The sequence below is a fragment of the Etheostoma cragini genome, chromosome 14 (genome assembly GCF_013103735.1).
Source record: "Etheostoma cragini isolate CJK2018 chromosome 14, CSU_Ecrag_1.0, whole genome shotgun sequence".
Classification (NCBI taxonomy): Eukaryota; Metazoa; Chordata; class Actinopteri; order Perciformes; family Percidae; genus Etheostoma; species Etheostoma cragini.
The window spans coordinates 22,667,675-22,689,450 of NC_048420.1; the positions used below are offsets into that span (position 1 = coordinate 22,667,675).

The 21,776-nt window shown below is 41.5% G+C and overlaps 2 protein-coding genes across 2 annotated transcripts in view; both read left to right on the forward strand.

Annotated features, from left to right (window-relative positions):
- Window positions 1-794: 794 nt before the first annotated feature.
- On the forward strand, window positions 795-6,028 carry LOC117957155 (cytochrome c oxidase subunit 6B1-like). Its single transcript, XM_034892752.1, has 4 exons — window positions 795-882; window positions 2,838-2,961; window positions 5,182-5,282; window positions 5,872-6,028. Exons 2-4 carry the CDS (start codon window positions 2,856-2,858, stop codon window positions 5,923-5,925), a joined length of 261 nt encoding a protein of 86 aa, XP_034748643.1. The 5' UTR covers window positions 795-882; window positions 2,838-2,855; the 3' UTR covers window positions 5,926-6,028.
- A 2,220-nt stretch (window positions 6,029-8,248) lies between these two features.
- Window positions 8,249-21,776, forward strand: part of LOC117956952 (solute carrier family 2, facilitated glucose transporter member 1-like) — an 18,688-nt gene continuing 5,160 nt past the window's right edge. The window contains exons 1-7 of the mRNA XM_034892351.1: window positions 8,249-8,624; window positions 8,921-9,049; window positions 16,037-16,138; window positions 16,732-16,892; window positions 18,544-18,784; window positions 19,728-19,890; window positions 21,511-21,730. Of these exons, the coding sequence (XP_034748242.1) occupies window positions 9,038-9,049; window positions 16,037-16,138; window positions 16,732-16,892; window positions 18,544-18,784; window positions 19,728-19,890; window positions 21,511-21,730 (899 nt within the window). The 5' untranslated portion in view covers window positions 8,249-8,624; window positions 8,921-9,037. The remainder of the gene's footprint in view (window positions 8,625-8,920; window positions 9,050-16,036; window positions 16,139-16,731; window positions 16,893-18,543; window positions 18,785-19,727; window positions 19,891-21,510; window positions 21,731-21,776) is intronic.

A 21,776-nucleotide genomic window follows, 5' to 3' on the forward strand; every position in this document is an offset into this window, starting at 1 on the left:
AGGAGGAGAGGAAACACGAGGAGAGGAGAGGAGAGGAGGGGAGAGGAGAAGAGAGGAGAGGAAACACGAGGAGAGGAGGAGAGGAAACACGAGGAGAGGAGAAGAGAAGAGAGGAGAGGAGAGGAGAGGAGAGGAGAGGAGGGGAGGGGAGAGGAGAGGAAAGGAAGAAGAGAGGAGAGGAAACACAAGGAGAGGAAAGGAAGGAGCTCTAAATAAAAATTTAGCATTTAAAAAGAAACAATAATACAACCAGATAAAAGTCCAGACTACATTTTTGTAAAAAAAAAAAGTCTTTTAAAAATGTAAATAATGATATACAGGCAATATAAGTGTTGAGGTGATGTAAGACATTACAGGTGACATTTATCTTGATTATACAGGAATATGAAAACATACATAACAATAATGTCAACACCAGGTCCACTTCTTAGCTTTTTACAGTCAATTGTCTTTAGTGGACCCTGCATTAAGATTTTTCTAATTTAAATAATTTGCATTGGGCAACATTCACCATCACGATTATGATCCTCATCATTTCTATAACCGTCTATGATCATCCTTGGCTGCTGTTAGAAATGGAAATTTATTATTTATTGTATTTGTTATATGCATATATATATATTTTTTGTATTACTTTATACTGATGCCAAATTGTTCAATAAACATTTAACATGTTTGTAAAGTTAAAAAAATAAAAAATAAAAAAACAACAATCCTTGGCTGCTGTTTCCAATTGTACCTCCACAAAGTGTCCACTAGGGGGCGCTGCTGTGTTCTTATCAATCAAACACGCGTCATCCATGTTTCCCGGCATGCCCTGCGAGTGAGCAGCCCTTCAGACGCAAAGGACACAGCGATCATAGCGGAATTTCTCTGTGGAAGGTAAACTGTCTTTTCTTAAGATTAAGGTACTTTCTGCTTCGTCAGTACGTTGGTAGTTATTGTTTTGGAAGTATTTATCTTCAGTCATGTATGTTTATCTCTGGCAAACGAGTTAAATGTAACAGTAAATTATTAGCAAACGTTCAGTGACACCAGACCAGGCTTAACGTTAATTTGCCTTAATTTACCTCTAGCTAAAGGTTAACGTCAGTTAAAATGATTGCTAACGCTTGTTGTTATTTTAATACTAGTTGTTTCTGAGCCAGCATTGAGGTTATTATTCTCGGTTATTATTGTTAGCTTACATAGTTGCTGTCACTGAATAGCTACAGACTCAAGGCTAAGGTTAGCCAAACATGCTTCGCATTACAGCGGAACTCCATTTGTTTTTCGAGTGTTTTTAACATATCCTGAGTTTGTGCTAAATGCATACCCCCTAGAGCATAATTAAAGGTAGCTTACTAGTTAGTGGAGTCATCTGGTAAATTCGGCACCCGACACAGTTCTAACCAAGACGTGCTTAAAATTGGCAAATGAAGAAGGTTACCAAATGGTGCTCAGTGCTATCCTCAGCTCTTGACAGTGTGTTTCGGGGGGGGGGGGGGGGGGGGGGGGAGACATGCCCTCTCTTGTTCTGCAGACTCACTGTCTTATTTTTGTTATGTCAAATAAATGTGGTCCACTGTCTTTCTACTGTATCATTATGATCTCAGTGGCTCACACCCTGTTAGTCAGGGGTCAAAATTAGCACCATCCACCTGTCAAATGCTGGTGAAATAGGCCATTGGCTGGTAGATTAGCTTCACTCACCAGCCTAAGAGACAGGGAAAATCTGTTGAGTGGCTGGTAGAATTTAAACGTACTTTTTACATGTTGAACCCTGCTGTTGGTCAACGCCTCATCTTTTGACGAGGTGAGATCTCTTCCCCCTCATATTTTCCTTCCTTCACTGGCTTCCTGTACGTTTCAGAAGTGATTTTAAGATTAAAGATTAAAGTATTGTTTACATACAAAGCACTTACTGGGCTAGCTCCAACCTCTCTCTCTCTGACCTATTGACACCACATGCCCCACATAGACTTCTCTTTATTAACCCTTTTGGGATGACTCCCGCGAGGAAATTGCAAATTCAAGCATAGATTAAAAAAACAGTATAAAGACAACAAAATAACAGTAATAACAATAACAATAACAATAAGAACATTTGTCAAATAAAGACAAAAAAGACCATCAATTATTATATATATTATATATAAGTGTCAGTGTTGAGTCCAGTGTTAAAGGGATAAAGTATTAGTGTTGTGATCAATTTAGAGCGCGCATATTTCACAGGCCAGGACTTCAACCAACCTGTTTTTTTATCACCTCAAAAACCACAAGATACTGCACGATGAATCCATAGTAATATCCCCGAAAACAATCTTTATTTATTTAGTCACGTCCTACTGTCAGTTTAAATGGACCCTTGTGTTGTACGCCTGTTGAAAACCTGTTTTGATAGTCTATGAATGTATTTTGATTGTTTTCCCGTAACTTTTGTGTTTTTTATATATGTTTAAGAATATCAGCATAAATATCGACATTGCAGTATTCATGCTCAATTTGGCAATGTTACATTTTGCCAATATTGGGCAACCCTAGAGCAGGGGAGACCGCGCCTTTGCACTAGTAGACCCTGACTCTGGGATCAGTTCCCTCTACATATCAGTCTGGATCCTGCACGGCCTGTTGTTAAATCCTGTCTAAAAACATGGTTTTATCCTCAGGCTTTTCACACATTTTAATAGTTTCCTTTTGATATTACGATCATTTTGCTGTTAAACTCGTGTCCTTTTGTTGTTTTGCGTTCATTGTGTTCTTTCTATGTTTTTCTGATTGCACCGCACTTTGGTCAGCTGTTGTTGTTTTTAAACGTTCTCCATAACTAAATCTGGATTTGGATTGGTCCTCTGCAGAAGTCCAGCAGCTTGAAGATGTCGGACCAGATCGACGAGAAGATCAAGAACTACAGGACGGCTCCATTCGACGCCCGCTTCCCCAACACCAACCAGACCCGCAACTGTTTCCAGAACTATCTGGGTAACCACGACAACCAATTTGGTTCCCCGTCTTAGCTCTGTTAAAGATTGATGCAATCCCCCAGGTCGTGTTTCTTCAGGTTTCTAGAGCTACTCATGTAGAATGGACAGTATCTGCATGTTGTCTTGTGTCAGAAGTGCAAATATTAATCCATTAGTTGTCAACTATTAAATTAATCTGCAACTATTTGGATAATTGGTTTTAGCCAATTTAGAAATTCTCTGATTCCAGCTCCTTAAATGTGAAAATATTCTAGTTTCTTTACTCTTCCGTGACAGTGAACTGAATATGAAAAAATATGCAATACTGGACATTACATTACGGCATAAATATCTAAATGTAATGCGTTAGTAACAACAACGATCATAACAAGGATAAGTTTCATTTCTACATGTTTGACAGACTGTTGGTCTAGTTATTCACCCCCTTTAGTATTTTAAGCATTATCTATTATTATATTCTGAACTCACCAGACTGTTGTAACTGTTCTAATATTTACCTTTACCCACTTAGTCATTATATCCACATTACTGATGATTATTTATCAAAAATCTCATTATGTAAATATTTAGTGAAAGCACCAATAGTCAACCCTACAATACCGTTGCAGTATTGACATCGAGGTATTTGGTCAAAAATATCGTGATATTTGACTTCTCTTCTGACTATCTCCATATGACCCAGCCCTACGTGTACTAACGCTGAGAACAAATATCATCCCACTGGACTTCAATTCAATTTTATTTATAGTATCAATTCATAACAAGAGTTATCTCGAGACCCTTTACAGATAGAGGGGGTCTAGACCACACTCTATAATTTACAAGGACCCAGGAGGTCTAGTAGTTCCCTCCAGAGCAAGCAACAGGGCCACAGTGGTGAGGGAAACTCCCATTTGGGAAGAAACCTGGGACAGACCCAGACCCAGACCCAGACCCAGGCTCTTGGTAGGCGGTGTCTGACGACCGGTTGGGGTTAGAGATAATAAGGTGCTGAAACGTCATAGGGACCCCGGTATTTTATCTACGTCCCAAAATTCATTTGATTCATTTTTCTACCTTGTCATTTGATATATCCGTGTGTATCTTTCCCTTCAAAATAATCTTACTTTCTGTCAAAGTAATGTGTCAAAGAGACTTTACAACCGGTATAAACCCTGCTGAACACCCACCAACACATTTCACATTTCACAGTATAAATGTCCGATTTCAGAACCGAAATCAAAGCTGCGTACCAGTCCTGGTGCAACTCTCCGTTATTTTAAATGGAAACACAAAGAACAAGACTGAGAACATTTAAACATGTCCTGCTTTTATCGAAGGTCAGTGTAATGTTGACAGCAGCCGATTGAAGAGGGGTTACTACCATTCAGTTTGTGTCTCAGCCTTCCTCCGAGTGTGTACAGTTAGTTTCCCTGTTTCATCAGGAGCAGGATTCTTCTCACCGCTCTGGTTTTGAAGATCTAGTATTGGCTGTGTTTCAGCTTCATTTCCACAGCTGAACTGAATAGTCGGAAGCTTCATTCTTAACGTTTGTCCAATTTTGTCGATCTGAAGTGAAGACAGATTCAGCAGCTGCAGGGCCTGTTTCTCGCTTGAAAGGTTTTCAGAAATGGGTTTCTATTGAACTCTTTTTGTAAAATATGAGATCGGATTCCGAATGGGCCGCCAGTACTGTTGTTTAAAAATTCGAGAGTAGCCAAACCCACGTGACGCGCTCGTCCAATCAGCTGTCAGTCAAGATGGATGGATAGATGGGGAGAGAGAGAGAGAGAGAGATACTTTATCCATCCCAACGGAAATGTTAGGCATCCAGTAGCAAGACAACCAGAACACATATACACACATATATCACACATACTGTACATAAGATTATAAATCACTCACAGAAATGCAGTGACCATGACAAGGTGAGATGATATTGTAGACTGTGTGTAATTATGATTGAACCACTGATGTATTACGTCATGACACCACGCTTCAGCCGGGTCGCAAAAGTGGATCGGCACTGTAATGCTCCCCTGCTGATTTTCAAAGTAAAAGTAGCTAGTACAACTGACTGAATATATTTAATATTGAATCAAACACTCATAGTATTTAAGTTCTAGAAAGCGTTGATTCTTCAGACTTTAAGCCTCTGGTTAGCAGCCTTGTCCGGTATCCCTGCTGGCTGTTTACTTCCTGCTCTGACATTTCTTCTTCTGCTCTGTGTTCTCTGCAGATTTCCACAGATGTAACAAAGCTCTGTCTGCCAAAGACCAGGACACGGCTCCCTGTGATTGGTACCAGAGGGTCTACAAGAGCCTCTGCCCCATGAGCTGGGTACGTCACACCAAATCCCGACTTAGACTGTTTTCATCATTTTAAAGCTTTAGTGCGTACATTTTTTTATAGTAACAAACGTCCAAATGAGTTGATACCAAGCTAACTAAGACCATCAGCTCTCTCTGTATTTTGTATTTTACAAAAATGGTTTCCTCAGAAACTCAGAAGATTGTGCCGTCTGGCAACTTTCGCGCAGAAACCCGAGTGAAGATAATGATTTCTTGTGAAGAGTCTGTTTTTAATCCTCAGTGTCCTCCGTGTCTACAAGTAACTGCGTGGAGGAGGGGTGGGGGTGGTGCATGATCACGGGAGGCTTGTATCATGTGGCTTTAACAACAGTGCTGCTGTCGTTACTTAGAAGTCCTCATGGGGGCAACCAAAACTACACACTATAGCTTTAACAACTGCTGTAATCATCACCCATAACTACACAGATGTCTCTTTTTACATTCTATAAGCTGCATATTAGAAAGTAGAAATGTTTTGGGCATTAAGATATTATCAAAAATGCACAATTTTTACCTTAAGCACGATATTTTTGTCCTTTTGTTGAGTGTCTCTTTCTTTCTGACTGTCCCTGCTGCAGGTTCAGAAATGGGACGAGCAGTTGGAGGCGGGATCTTTTCCCGGGAAGATCTGAACGGCCACATTCCTCTCTCTGAATCTCGGTATCCTAATGTGAAACATCTGCTCTTTCTGTACAGAATCAACTAAATAAATTCTACAATGTTACTGTGAACCTTGCTGTAGTTGTGATGTTTTGTATTTGATATGAATTCCCTATTCAAAGTGGTGCGGAGACCGTTTAAATCAGCCGTAAACATGACTGAAAACAAGCCTAGAATATGTGCATAGAATCTATTACCAACGAGAGATGGATCTCCGGAAGCTTTTCTTTTGACACATGACAGCAGTGTAACACGTAATAGGTCTTTAAAGATATTAAATATTCATGTATTTTATATAACACTGGCAGTCTGCCACAATATAAAACACCCTAAAGAAGATGTATGGGATAGGGTTGAATCGAGTCATGGCATTTCTGAAATGGTAAAGCAGGAGAGGAATCAGCGAGGCGCACAGGTAAGAAGAAATAATTTTTGATTTATTTGTTTTAATGTTTATTTAATCTTAATGTGTATTGTAAATTTGTCGAAGGGTAAAAAGAAAGTGAAAAATCTTGGACAGATTTTGCTTTTTAGACCCCAGAAATGAGAGATGGAAGATGGCAAACATGGGCATAAAGGAGAAATAAAAGATGTTTATCAAGTCAATTTCAATTATGTAGCTTTAAAAAAAAATCACATCAGATTTCTGAGGTTTCATCAGATGTCAAAATGTGCCGTACACACAAGACCCTTTTTCCCTGTAGTTTGAGAACAGATTTAATATAGACGATTTTTACAGAAGTACAGAAGTACAACGTGGTGAAACAGAACTTGTACAGTGCCAGTCAAAGGATTGGACTCGCTGTTTCATTCGCTTGAGTGTGTCCAAGCTCTCGACCGGTGCTGTATGAAGGAAATGTCCCATTTTAGACACATTTGGTGCAAGCGAGCACGACGGCCCAATGGTTAGCACTGAGGCCTCACAGCAGGAAGGGTGTAGGTCTTCCTGGGGGGAGTGGGTTCTCCCCAAGGGTGTCCTCCGGGTGCTCTGGTTTCCCATCATCATCACCATCACCATTGGAAAAACATGTAGTATTAAAACATGCGCTGTAGTTGGCTGCCCATTGCTCCCTGGAGATAAGGCTCAGATGCAGAGAATGAATTTTGCTACATGTGTATACTGTATATATATATATACATATATATGTATATATGTACAGTATGTGACAATCAAGCACCTTTAAACTTTTAATAATTTATATTTAGTTAACATGTTAGTCTTTTGCTGGAAACATGGATTCTCTCTCCCTCATTGAGATATTCTGGATCAGGCTTGCCCGCCCCCCCCCCCTCCCCCCCCACCACCACAGCCCGCACTAGGTTGTGACATAATCAATGATGCTTTCCAGGTTAAGACGGTTGAAACCTTAACCCAAAGCTAGGACACCATCTCTGTAACAATGTAGATTAGATTCAGCTTTATTGTGCATGTACTGAGACAGTTAAATGCAGTTTAGCATCTAACCGGTGTAAAAAGCAGAAGAAAAGCAGCTGTTTGGATAAGAACCTGATCTCTGTGTCACGAGCAGATCATAAGACTGGGAGACCTGCAGTGTGCGCATCATTTGATATACAGTGGCTTGAATACGTTTACACACCCACGCTAAAGTTGATTAAAAAGAGGAATACAAAAAATAGTAATGCCTTAATTAAAAAAAATAGGAAACTCCAACCTTTTTAACACCCCAATTTTCATTGTCAATGAATAATGTCGTAAATAAATAAATAAATGTTCTTCCTTAAAATACAGAGGGATAAGTATACACACACCCCTATGTCGAATTCCCATCGAGGCAGGCACATTTTTATTTTAAAATGCCAGTTATTTAATGGATCAGGATACTATGCATCCTGATAAAGTTCCCATGGCTTTTGTCCTTAAAAGGTTGGATTTTCCAAAACATTTTGAATTAAGGCATTTCCAAAAGATGGGATTTTATTCCTCTTTTTAATCAACTTTAGCATGGCTGTGTAAACTTATTCCAGCCACTGTAGTTGGGTTTATGTCACATTCGTATGGACAGTTGCCTCAAACTATCAGTGTCTGCAAATACAGAAAAAAAACAGGTTTACAAAAGTAATCATTTCTACAGCTGGAGCATCTTCTGACACGTTGCCTCAGTAACGGACCGCGTTGCATCAGCATCCGCAGCATCAGTCACCCAGCAGCTACTGTCAAGGTCGCCCGCGAGAGGCATCATGGGAAGGCGAGTGGGACACTAGAGCACGAGGGATGGAGCAGAGGAGGGTCGCAATAAGTATCCCCTCAGGACCCAACCTACCGCGCATGCGCTCACGCTTTGCGTCCACTAAGCTGAAGTGACCGAATGAAAAAAAATAAAGAGGCTGCAACCATAATAGGACATTGACGCCTCGCCTCGCCTCGCGGGATGCGGTGACGATGCACAAGAGTCACGGATATCTGCACGTAGAAGCGGGGGGGCGTGGCTACGTCACGGCATCCCAGCATGCCAGTGTTTCATAGGTTGATGGAGTAGACGAAAAGAAATAATAAAAACATCTGCGTGCGCCTACGTGCGGTTCACCTCGGAGCTCCTATACGAGACGAATACCAAGCTTAAAGGAGGGAGGTAGCGGCTGTTAAACAGCAGATAAACGACTCCTACAGCTCCTCGAGGGTTCTCGTTGTCCGGGCCGGTACACACGACAGGTGGGAGACCTTTCACTGTCCTAATTGGGCTGCTTTTGCACGGATTCGGGTTTTTGTGCACCACCTACTGCTAGCTCTAGCTTGACCGACGTTACAGAGACAGAAAGAGGTCACCGGACAAATACTCATCTCCATTTTATCTCATGTACTGTAGCCTGTATCTTCCTGTGTGAATTAGTGAATGTGTGTGGTGGTCATAGTGAAGGGGACGGGACGGGGACGCGGTCGTGTCCTCCCTGCCGGACCAGCCTGGTACCACGGACAGCGCCTAAAGGGGTGTGTTTCTTTCCCTGCAGCTCACAGCGCCGGCGGGCGAGGTCTGCACAGCTTTCCCCCCCCCCACCTGAAGATCTCCTCCTCTCTGCATCCTTCACTTGGAGAAAAAGAAATTTCATCCAGCTAGACATCAGAAGATGGAAGGCCAGGCAAGTGTTTCTTTCTTCTTAGCTCCGGTTTTAGCCCTCTTTTTTATCCCTGCACCTCTCAAAATAACTATTTTTGTTAATCTGAGTTCTGCTCTAGGGACATCACACACAGTCTCGAGATCATTCAGAAAAAAGCATTGCTTGTAAGCCATTAGTCAAAATTGCATAGGCTAAATCTCTCATTTTCAAAAGTTATTGATACAGCATTTTGGAAATGTCAGCTTTTCCCAAATCCAATTTCATTTGTTAAACCTTATTAGTAATTAAAGTACTGTAAATTCTCAGATTTGTTGTATTTCTAGTTACATAATTCAGTGTTTCCCCAGTCGTGATTGTCCAAGATGATGATATGCACAGTAGAACAAGGATTAAAATGATGTCTTTCCAACTCAGAGACCAGTGGAGTAGTGATGCATGTGTAGGGAGTGTTTCTATATATAAAGTGAGTGTCTAAGCAGAGCTGTGTGGTAGGAGCCTGAATGTGCCGTCATAACTAAGTCATGAGTCATCCAGGGACACTGCAGATGTGTGTATAGTGTCCATGGGGGACACATCGTGCATGGGCTGTGGCCTTTATGTTTTGTGATGAGGGTGGGGGGGCTTAAAGTATGCATGCTTGCTTTTTTGATATTGTGCGTAGGTTTGTGTTCAGTATTATCGATCGACTAACTGAGAAACAGAAGTGTGTGTGTCTTTTGTGTTGTGTTTTTGAGGAGGAAACAAATGTCCTCACAACAAGAGACGGAAGAGATTCATTTCATTTTTTATTGTCTATTTTTTGAAAACGGGTCCTTTGTGATGGAGACTTAGATTTAAGATTATGTTTGTTTTAAAATGGCAATCGAAGTTAGTGAAGTCATGTTGGAAGTTGGAAGAAAATATTGGCTCAAAACTAGCATTTCTTCTCCAAAACATAGATTGCAATTCGAGTTAAACGCATTATGCGGAAGGACTTAGGCTGTTGTTTCTAAAATTGCTGTAGCAGAAAATAGACCAGAATGCAATGCAGCTACAAGACGCCTCTTCACTACTGAAAACACACACTTGTGTTTTGCACGTATGTTAGCCACCAGACGAATGCAACATGTCCACACCCTTCCTCTGGGGTTTGCTAAAAAAGAACTGTAGAAAATCAAATCAGAAGTAGAATAGATGAGAGATATGATAAATCTGGTTAGTGATGCCTCAGGTTGTCTCATGTACAGGTGCCTTTATTTGAGTGGTTATGTTTGTTTCAGAGACACAGGTCTCTCTTGCAAAAGATATCTTGATTTCAGTATGATTAGCAGAAGAAAATTAGGATTATATATAAAGAAAAAGTAGATGAGGTTACAGATGGAGACATCAGGACAAACATCTCTGGAGGGTGGCTGAAGAATTAGTGTTGTTTGTAAAATCTTTGGTTGTACAAAGTAGAACAATGTTTTATGAGATTATTAAACCTTTTAGCCTTTTTTACTCAAAATGTGACTGAAATGTGATGTTAGCGATGATTTAAAAGTCCAGTTCAGTCTGTAAAACAATCAAGAGCAAAGACTGATGCTAAGTTTATGTTAGCTCCATTAACCGCAATTAGTGGGGCGCCTGGGTAGCTCACCTGGTAGAGAGCACGTGTGTGTGTGTGTGTGTGTGCGCGTGTGTGTGTGTGTGTGTGTGTGTGTGTGTGGGTGTGTGTGTGTGTGTGTGTGTGCAGGCAAGAAAACCAACACAAACCAAATCCACACCAACAGCGGTGGGGGGTTGTGTGTGTGTGTGTGTGTGTGTGTGTGTGTGTGTGTGTGTGTGTGTGTGTGTGTGTGTGTGTGTGTGTCTGTGTGTCTGTGCGTGTGTGTGTGCGTGTGTGCGTGTGTGTGTGTGTGTGCGTGTGTGTGCGTGTGCGTGTGCGTGTGTGTGCGTGTGTGTCTGTGCGCGTGTGTGTGTGTGTGTGTGGGTGTGTGTTTGTGTGTGTGGTTGGATACTTTCAGCCTGTGTCAATAGAAGTGACATCTCCATGCCATTGCCATGGAGACGTAGAAAGGAGGGAGGGTGCGAGGGAGCGATATGGGTGCTCCCGGTTGGATGGAGGAAGGGAGTTAGGGAGAGAGAGACCTTAAATGAGGCCAAATGAACGCTGATAAGATCAATGCGAGTCATCTGAATCTTCTGTACGGTAACTGTTCTTGAAACAGGTTTGTTACGGTTTTAATTTGTTTTGTGCAGACAGCAAGAAAAAAATATATCTTTTTGGTTGTTTTTTTTTGTCACACATGAGGTAACAGGTTGGATTTGTTTTGCACACATTCATCATGAAACTGGTTACCATGGTAACGCAGCAACTGTTCAGCATGTTTATGTGCTGCTAGCACAGAAGTCTGTTCGGAGCGTAATGACCTGTCTTATGAAACGCTGGGTGTTGGGACGCGACCAATAATCACTACCGAGTCACTGTGACTTAACAAAAAATGATTTTAAATGATGTTGATGATTTCAGACACACAGTGTAGTGTTGTTGAAGTGTTGAAGTCAAATATGAGAAATTTACTACATGTTAAAAAACAATAACTCAACGTTTACCACATCTACAACAATCATTTTACTTTCCAAATGCCAAAAGAAGAAGAAAAAAGTTAACTCTTTAAAATTGACTTTAATTAATTCCGCCCGGTAGTTAAAGGTGTAATCCACTTATTTTACTCATCATGAGAAGTATGACTGTGACAAATATTGAAAGATGCCATTATGTTAAATTATAGAAATCATAGCATCTTTGGACCCATACTGGGGATTAAAAATTGGAATCTACATAATCTGTATTTTCAGATAACTTCAGTACCAGTATGGCATATTCAGTCTTTTTTAAATGGCATTATAGTTAGTGTATAGATAGTTTTTACTGAATGTTATTCAGTCATTTATGAGAAAATGTAATACTACTAAAGGTGTACTTCTACTCTAAGCGATGTTGGGTGATGTCACTTCTTATTGACGTTCAAAGTATTGTCGAACAAAACGGAGGCTAGCTCGCCCCTCCCTCCTCTCTCATCCCGTCCTCTCCCCCTCCCTTCCACGCACTAACCCCCCATTGTCCCCCATTGTTATTGGCTGGAACGCTGGAGCTCTGTTTGTTATGTTTGGGGATGCAGGTTGGGGCAGTTTTTTTTGCTGTTGGTGTTTGTAGACCCTGGGCTGTCTGCAGAAACCACGTCTTTTGCGTTTTTTGTGTTCAGGGGACAGGCAGCTAGCGGATAATGTGGACATGTTTGCTGTATGTGACAAAAAATCTTGCTGCCTTAAAAACACGGGACATCGCTTAGAGCACCTTTAAATACCAAAGTCTCTATTTGCTCTTCATTTTAGACACTGAGAAACTCAACAAGAGCAGAGAAAACAGTCCGTCTGCAAACACACCCTGATACATGTAATGGCTTTCTTTTATTGATTTTATTGATTGCTCATAAATATCACCTATATCCTCAGGGAATGGATGCAAAGAAACGGAGGCAGCACCACAGTGAAACCTGTTTGGCCAAAGAGAGGGATTAATTTAAACTTTATTTCACTGAGTTAGAGCATCATTCACTCAGGGAATGCAAGTAAATTGTTGTTCTTATTCTTTCTTTTTTAAGAGGACAGTGTGCATTAGTCTAATCAAGATTCTCTAGGGGGAAAACAATTGCAAATGCATCCCACTTAGCTTAAAAGCTAGTTTTCATCGGCAGTCCCTTGGCTGGTTGTTAATGGGCACCCTAAGTTGAAAACAAGGTTTAAAGAAGAAGACGGTGGATGTTGTTGGCTGCAGCCAGGGAAAGGACTGGGAGGACGGTTGTTTGACAAAAGAATCTTTGAGGTTTTGTGAACAGACTGGTTAATAATAAGAAGTTGTTGATGTAGAAACTACAAGTCGGTCTGAATACTTCTGCTAAGCTACAACTATTTCAATGCAACATTATGCAAGAATTGGTATTCTTTGCGATTCGGTGCCTTTATAGTTTCAGGGTGTAATACTAAAGCTTGGCAATATATCAATATCATATCAATTTATCGAGACGTGAGACTAGATATTGTCTTGGATTTTGGCTAGTAACGGGATATGGCATAAGTGTGGTCTTTTTCTAGTTTTACACTATAGTAATATTATTTTTTTAACTCACCAGACTGTTCTAGCTGTTCTATTATTTGGCTTTATCCACTTTGTCATTTTATGCACATTGTTGATGATTATTTATCTAAAATCTAATTGTGAAAATATTTGGTCAAATCAATAATTGTCACACCTACAATATCACCGCAATATCAACATCGATGTATTTGGTCAAAAATATAGTGATATCTGATTTTCCCCATGTTGCCCGGCCCTATTAAACACACTTACACATGTCGCTGTCGTAAATATGGACGGCTGTGCACGTGCATTTGTTGGCTGCCAAACATCAAGAAAGTGCAAACACCAGACACAGCAAACTAATATCTTTAATAGTCCAATGGAAAGAAGGCCAGCCGCGCATCTGTCCTGCAGCCTTTCATTTTGCAGAATAAACCAACTTGTCAGTGGTGAAAAATGCAGTTTCTCCCTCCTCCTCATCTGTTACTGTTACACATCAGGACGCCTCCTCGTGGATTGTCACTTACTTAAAAGGCGGCGTGATGCATCTCATGGCTCGTTGGTTCAACTCAAGGCTTAAGCAGCAGCTTTCTGAGACGTTTGTAGAGATATTAAAAGGGCCAATTTCACAACCAGAGTCACTGAGAATAAAGTGTTTCCATATTGCTTCTATCTTCTTGCTTACATAGTTTTATTTCCTTATTCCGAAAGGTGTTTTTAGCGGCTGATCCCGGGCCTGAACTGGGGCCATTCACTTCATTCATAGACTGAACAATGTAAGATAAATCAATCTAAGCTTCTCAGCTGTTTCAAATTGCTCTTTTGAATAATTCCACTTTGCCCTTCAGATCATTTTGCATACATATTTCTCTCTCCCTTCGTCTGATTGGTCCTGTGTGGCCAACGCCCATCTGACTACAACGAACCCTGAGAAGTGCAGTCTATGCTTATATTACCTGACCTCGCTCGGATGTTTTTGGACCAAGGGCGGCGGATCACCTGAGTCCCCTCCAGGTCCACACCGTCTCATATAACAGCCGCACATTCTGCCGCGTCAGCAGCGAGTCTCTTTATTACTGACTGCTGAGTTGGAGACGTCGTCAGAAACAAAGACACAGTGGCCTTATTTCTGCTTCTGGGACCCGGCATGACCGGCCAGGAAGTTAACATGTGGGATCAGTCGTGAAAATGTTAAATAATCTTCGAGGTTTATTTACCTCTCATTGCTGGATAGTAGCAACACTTGTTCTGAAAACGTTTTGATGCCCCCTGAGTGTACCCCGCATCCCGCCCGTTGCATGCTGGGAAAGACAGCTCCTCATGACCTTGAACAGGATGAGACCACACCCATCTGTCAAACTCTGCCTTTATTTTTTATCTCAACTACACACCTGTGAGGTTTGATGACTGCTGTTGCGGTGACAAAACAGACAGACAGATGACACATTAACAAACACACACACACAGACATACACACACTAACACACACACGCACAGACAGACAGACACAAACACACAGACATACAGAAACAAACATACAAACAGACAGACAGACAGACAGACAGATAGACATACAGAAACACACAGACAGACACACACTAACACACACACGCACAGACAGACAGACACAAACATACAAACAGACAGACAGACAAGACGTACAAAAACAGACAAACACACAGACAGATAGACACAAACATACAAACAGACAGACACAAACAGACAAACACACAGACACAAACATACAAACACACAGACAGACAGACAGACAGACAGACAGACAGACATATAACGCGATAGCAAAATAATTTAAACTGACTCTGTGGTAGTTCCCAATAAAGTAGGTGTGTCCAGCACCATATTTTGCTATGATGACACACACATACACACACAAACGCACATTCACAGACACACACACACACGCACAGACTCAGACACACGCACAGACTCAGGTGAAAACAATACCAGCGTCATTGTCGTAGCTGTTAACAAATGAATAGAGAAATAAGAAACTGATAAATAGTGAAAATAGCCAACTCCCAAATCGTAGTTACGGTGTTTCTGGGGACAAAAACAAACCAAAGAGATCTTCTCATTCAGTGAAGGCGAAAAACAAACGCGTTTCAACTAGAAGACATCATCAGAGATGAATAAGGAGATTTGTTATTTTTTTTAAATGTCACAGACTTATTGTTATTTCCTTCATGAGTGGAGGCTTTATAACATTTGGTCGTCATGGCGCCAGTGACGGCTCCTTTAATGCTGCCTCTGATTTCATTACCGAGATGAAATGATGGCATCATGGGAGCCATCTGGCTCAGACGCGGTACAGTTGGATGGCTTCAGTATTGAATTTCGTCTGCATTTATCTGATTGTGTTTAAGAAAGAAAAACAAAACAAAAAAATTATCACAGAAATAGTTGATATAACTTAATTTGTAGGGCCTCCGAGAGTTCATACAAATATAGTACATTATAATGTACATTTCAGGTTTTAAATATGTTTTTTTCTACATACTCTGATGTTTACATGAATTATATGTTGTTGTATTGATTTCAGGACAATTATGATGAGTGAGTTTGTGTGGCTGCATGTGTGGTGTAGTTATGTGTACTCTAAACTTGATTTTACTGTTCACTGATAGCTGACATTGGTATAATTACACGTATGCGTCACTGACCTGTCTGCCATCAACATCGCAGTTTTATTGCATCACTATAGCCGCTGTAATTACTGGAAATCTCATTATGAGCTCAGATTTCATGTTAATTTTTTCTCTCTCTCTCTCTCTCTCTCGGTCTCTTGTTGTTTCCTTCCTTCACCCTTCCATTTATTTCCACATCCTTCTTTTCCTCTTCTTTGTGGTATTTTCTCCTCTTTTTCTCGCCGTTCTTTCTCACTGCAGCAAAAGCAGGTGACAGGTTATCTCCTGTTCTCTCTCGGCACCGCCGTCATCGGCTCGTTGCAGTTTGGTTACAACACGGGAGTCATCAACGCGCCCGAGCAGGTTGGTGATCAGCTGGTAACATCCCAGTGGGTTCGTTACCAAGATCTGAGACTCCATCGTCTATATCCACCACATCAAAAACGAGTTCCTTAATCATCCACGACATTACACTTCCGGGATTGCTCCGTTGCCTCTGGAAATTCTCTCGGCTGTCCCTCTTTTCCATTAAAAACAAGTTCCTTACCGAGGCACGGCGGCTCCGTCCGGTTCTTAGCACCGCCCATGACAACTGTGATTTGTTTAAAGAAATACCAGTAAACCAGAGCACATTTTCTCCCATCCCAGAATGCTGTGTGGACCAGCCAGACCCTCCTTTGCACTGTTGTGGAGGAAGGCCTGGCAAAGCGAGACTACCCATTTTTAATCTCTTGACTTGACCAAGCTAGCTGTTTCCCCCTACTTTCAGTCTGTATGCTAAGCTACGCTAATCAACCTCTGGCTTTAGCTCTCTACTTGTCTCAATCTTCCCAGAAAATGCCTTTAGCTGACCATTACTGAAACTATTCCCATTATATCAGTGTATTTCTAACTTTAAATACAGGCAGGATGTATTGTTGGTGATGTCCAATTATGTGTCTCTTCCCTGCCATCAGAAACTGCGGTCTTTCTTCAACGATACCTGGGTTGAGCGGTATGGCAAGCCCATCAGCCCGGGGGTGTGCACCATCGTCTGGAGCATCGCCGTCGCCATCTTCAGTGTCGGCGGCATGGTGGGCTCCTTCAGCGTGGGCGTCATGGCCAACCGCTTCGGCAGGTAGGAATTAAACGTTGGATATTCATTGTTTTCATTAGCTCTTGGCAGGTTAGCCATAGCAAATGCCAGTTTATAACAACGTAATATGCTGTTTTTTGTGTATGACAACATGTCCACGGATAGAAGATGGACAGGACTGTGTGTACGATTGATTTAGTGAGACACAAATAAGACAGTGTCTCACTAACAAGAGCTTATAACTGTATGTTACTACAGCTTTCACTACTGTTGATGCACGGGGCGGCCATGTTGGATTTTAAGCTTGCGGTACTCGGTGGTTGTCCGATTTGCAGTTTCGGAAATCTGAGATCATGGGACGTCTTTTTGACTTTGACCTCGAAATATCCAACGCACCCTATAACCAGTTGGAGTGTAAACTGGTGTAATGAGAAACTAAACCTCACTGTGTCTGTATAATGCACAAGTAGAGGTGTGTATGTTGAGTCTTAATTATCAGCTGTTTTTTTAGACATCTTTAAAGTCAATGTATTTTTTTGCTTTGGGTGGAGTTTTGTTTTTCCTGTAGTGTATTTCCTGTGTGATTCAGCTGGACTGTCACAAACCATTGCTCCTAATGGAGCTTGTGAAGCGTGTCTGTCTTGAGACCACTCCTTGGCTCTAATGTTCCCCAGAGTTCCTCCATTCCTCTAGTTTTACCCTGATTATCAATCTGCAATCCTGTTTTCTTTCTGTTGTCTTAACCACTGTCATAAATGTATTTTTTCACATACAGTTTAAGATATTTTGGGGTTCATACTGGGCGTAACATTTTTTTTCAGTTTTTTTTTTTTTTTTTAACCTTGGCGAGTCGGGCTAGCTGTTTCCCTCTGCTTCCATTCTTTATGCTAAGCTAAGCTAATTGCCTCCTAATCTTGGTCCATACTTCACACACAGACTGGAGATTTGTATTGGTGGTCTAATCTTATTCTCTAAAAGATCCCCAAAATGTCAAATTATCCCTATAATAGACAAAGCTAATAAAACCTAACATACAGCGCACAAAATACAAAACTACATTTGACAGAGAAAATGAGATTTCCTGATATCTTGTATCCTGTCACACAAGGTCAAGCACTGACACAGAAACACATGAACACACACATGTTTGCCCTGTAACACCTATCTATCAATAATCTAATTAGTGAGGAAAACAACTGACCTTTACATTCGCTCAGGCAGTTCGATCAGGCCTGACACTTATGGTCAATCTTCCTAAACAACAAACCTCTCCACCGCCAAGAAGTATTCAGATCCTTTACTTAAGTAATAGTATAATACTACACTGTAACAACACTCTTTTTACAAGTAAAAGCCCTGCACTGGAAATTTCACTTGTATATATATTGTATATACTTGTATAAAATGTAAGTTTCAACCGGAAAATGTACTTAAGCAAACGGCACAAGGCCATCTCATGTCAGCTCCGTTTTCAGTTTCTGTGGTTCAATGTCTAGAGTTGGCGGAAATGTATGCTTTTCTTTAGTAATGATATATTAAAGCAAAATGAACTAAAAGTGAATTGCTTCACGGTCATGTTTATTTTACCTGCCAGTATTTCAACTTAGTTTTCCTTGAAGGTTTTGGATTTAGTTTACTGAAAATAACTCCGTAACCTGGTTTAGAAAGTAGTTATCTCCCCTCCCCCCCTCAGGCGCCGCTCCATGTTCCTGGTGAACTCTCTGGCTGTGATTGGCGGCCTCCTCATGGGCTTCTCCACCATCTGCTCCTCCTATGAGATGGTGATCGCCGGGCGCCTGGTCATCGGCCTGTTCTGCGGCCTCTTTACCGGCCTGACCCCCATGTATGTGGGCGAGGTGTCACCCACCCCCCTCCGAGGCGCCTTCGGCACTCTCCACCAGCTCGGTGTGGTGGTGGGCATCCTGATCGCTCAGGTCAGCAGGAGGCTTCACAACAAACCTCAAATTTATATAACCTAACAGCTGTTAGAAATCTTAAGGTCAGCCATTTGAGTTTCTCAGGGAAGTTAAAGGGAAACGTCTGTATTTTTCAAGCTGGACCCTATTTTCCCATGTATGAGTGACCGATGGGAACAACATGTTTTGAGTCCACTATAGACCAAGACCACCGCAGTCGTCAGGCGCTATACAGGCTGAAATGTAACGGCCACCAACAATATTTTCACTTGTAAATGGGTGAATTATGGGTTTATTTCCACCAAACCAGAGTGGTGATTGTGGGGAACGTTACGAAGACAAAACAAGACGGCTTTAGATTTTTTTTTTTTTTTAAGACTTTGTTCCTGTTGACTTTGAATGATGTGTCTTTAACAATATAGGTGTGTTGATAAAATTACGGTTTATTCAAATGGAGTCTGGTGGGTTTTGAGATAGTGTTGTTTCATGTTTAACAAAACGGATCTCACTCTTTCAAAAGAAAGGGTTGTTCAGCCACTTCGACACATAAACATGGGGAAATAGGGTCCAGGTCAATTAAATGAATCGCCAACTACATTTGGACTCAATAAATTGATTTGAGTCCTTTTTTATGACAAATGTCAAAATCTCCGAATCAAGCTTCTTAAATGTCAATATTTGTATAGTTTTTCCTTTGGGTTGTGGACAAAACAAGACATTTCAGGATGTCATCTTGGGTTTTGGGAAACACTAATCGTCAATTTTGACAATTTTCTGACATTTTATAAACTAAAGAACATAACATGTCATCAGTTAATTGAGACAATAATAGACAGTCAATGAAAAATGCTGATAATTGTTAGATGCAGCACTAATATTGCTATTGAATTGTCCATTGGGGTTTTTATTTAGCATTGCAGTGACTCTGACCAAGCTGTCGTGTTGTGGTCTGGGTGTTTAGATCTTTGGTCTGGAGGCTCTGCTGGGCTCAGCCAAGATGTGGCCCCTGCTGCTGGCTCTCACCGTGGCCCCTGCTGTGCTTCAGTGCATCCTGCTTCCCTTCTGTCCCGAGAGCCCTCGCTTCCTGCTCATCAACCTGAAAAAGGAGGAGCAGGCACGCAAAGGTACGCACTAATATCGCTGCTTCTACTCAAAATATCAGTGTGTAACCCTATCTCCCTTCCCTGTCTTCAAGCTGTCCTGTCTGTCAAGGACATAAAAACCCCCAAAAAAACTTTAAAAAAAGTTCTTCTGATTCTATTGGCAATACGTTTATTGTTATATCACTGACATTTTTGCTGCCAAGCCTGCTGCTTTTACTGACACAATAATACTGTTACTGCTATTAGTGGGGGAGTCCCGACCACCTAAACTGAGTACCAATACTACCACAACTGCTCCCAGTTATATAGACACTTTAACGTGAAGGAACGACATGTGAGTCAGAGGAGAAGGATGGTAGGAGGGAAGGAAGGAAAGGAGTAATGAAGGGAGAGAAATTGAGCAGAAGAAAGTGTAGGAGAGGGGAAAAGAGCCATTGAAAGTGAGAAAGCTCAAGGAAAAAGAAAGAAAATAGAGAGACTGGGAGATACCAGTAGTTACAGGTAGCCTGTAGTGAGATGAGGTGACTCAGGGTGTGATGCTCTAGCCTGGAGAGAAGAGTCCTGGAACAGGCAGAAGGTTCTGGCATCTGTCGGGGTCGACTCCGAGGCACTGACCTACTTCTCCTTCACACCCCTCCACAGTTAAGAGTTACATCCTAGTTTCTGGGACTGTGTGGTGTTCACAGCAAAAAGCTCTTCCTGTTACAGATGAAGAATCGGTTCTGCCTCTTGTGTTTTACAGCTGAACATAAAGAAAGTAGCCAGCAGGTCACTCTGAGCTGTTTGTGTCCCTGCAGACGTTTTAAATGATAGTGTGTGGAGGATTTTTATGTTTTCTTTATAATTATAGCGTCTTTAAAAAATGAGAAAATTAGACAATCTTGCTGAAAACTGGTATAGTCTGTGGGCCTTCAGTTGGAGGGGGTCTGTCTACCACATTGTCTTTTTTTTTTTAATACCTTTTATTGGATCTTATTCAGTGCAGAGCTGAGAGGAAGAAATGAGGAGATAGAGTGATATATTCCCACCTGAACTCAAAACAGGAAAATTGCAGTTACACGGTCAGTGTTTTAAACCACTAGGCCACAAAGATGTTCCCATATAATGGCTTTAAGGCTACAGCTAAATATTTAAAATGTAATATTTGGATCTGCAGATTCCATTTGGGACTGCCAATGACCCTGAAAACAGCCATTCAATGGAGTGCAGACATTCAAAATGGGTGGAAAGCCCTACTGTCTTGTTGCTGTGTTAAAGCCAAAATGGCCATACAAGAACCACAACATAGTCTTAACATGAGGTTAAGCTTCTACCCGCTTTTTCCAGAGCTTTTAACTAAATTCATGGCCTTCATCGGTGAATGGAGTCATGGAGATGGCTACCAGAGTTACAATGAAAAAATCATCTTGTTTTAATATGTTTTCAAACTATTTCCAAGATTAATAGTTATAATCCAATCCTCATAAATGGTTTTTGTCTTATACTGTTTACTATCGCTGCTTGTTTATTTACAGCGGTGTGTTAGTGGACTGACTCAGCATCACCGACCTGTTTGGACAACAGAGCCTTTACTCTTGTGCAGTGAAGGCACGCCACGTCTGTCAGAGACACAGACCCATTGTGCATCTGTTGTGTTGACAGTGCTGGTGCGTCTGCGTGGCAGTGAGGATGTGAGTAAGGACATGCAGGAGATGAAGGAGGAGAGCGCCAAGATGGCCATGGAGAAGAAGGTGACCATCCCCGAGCTTTTCCGCGTTGCGGCGTACCGTCAGCCCCTCCTCATCGCCGTCATGCTGCAGCTCTCCCAGCAGCTGTCAGGGATCAACGCTGTGAGTCTGCCACAGGCAGCCTGGACACACACACACACACACACACACACACACACATGCAGGCATGCACAGATACAC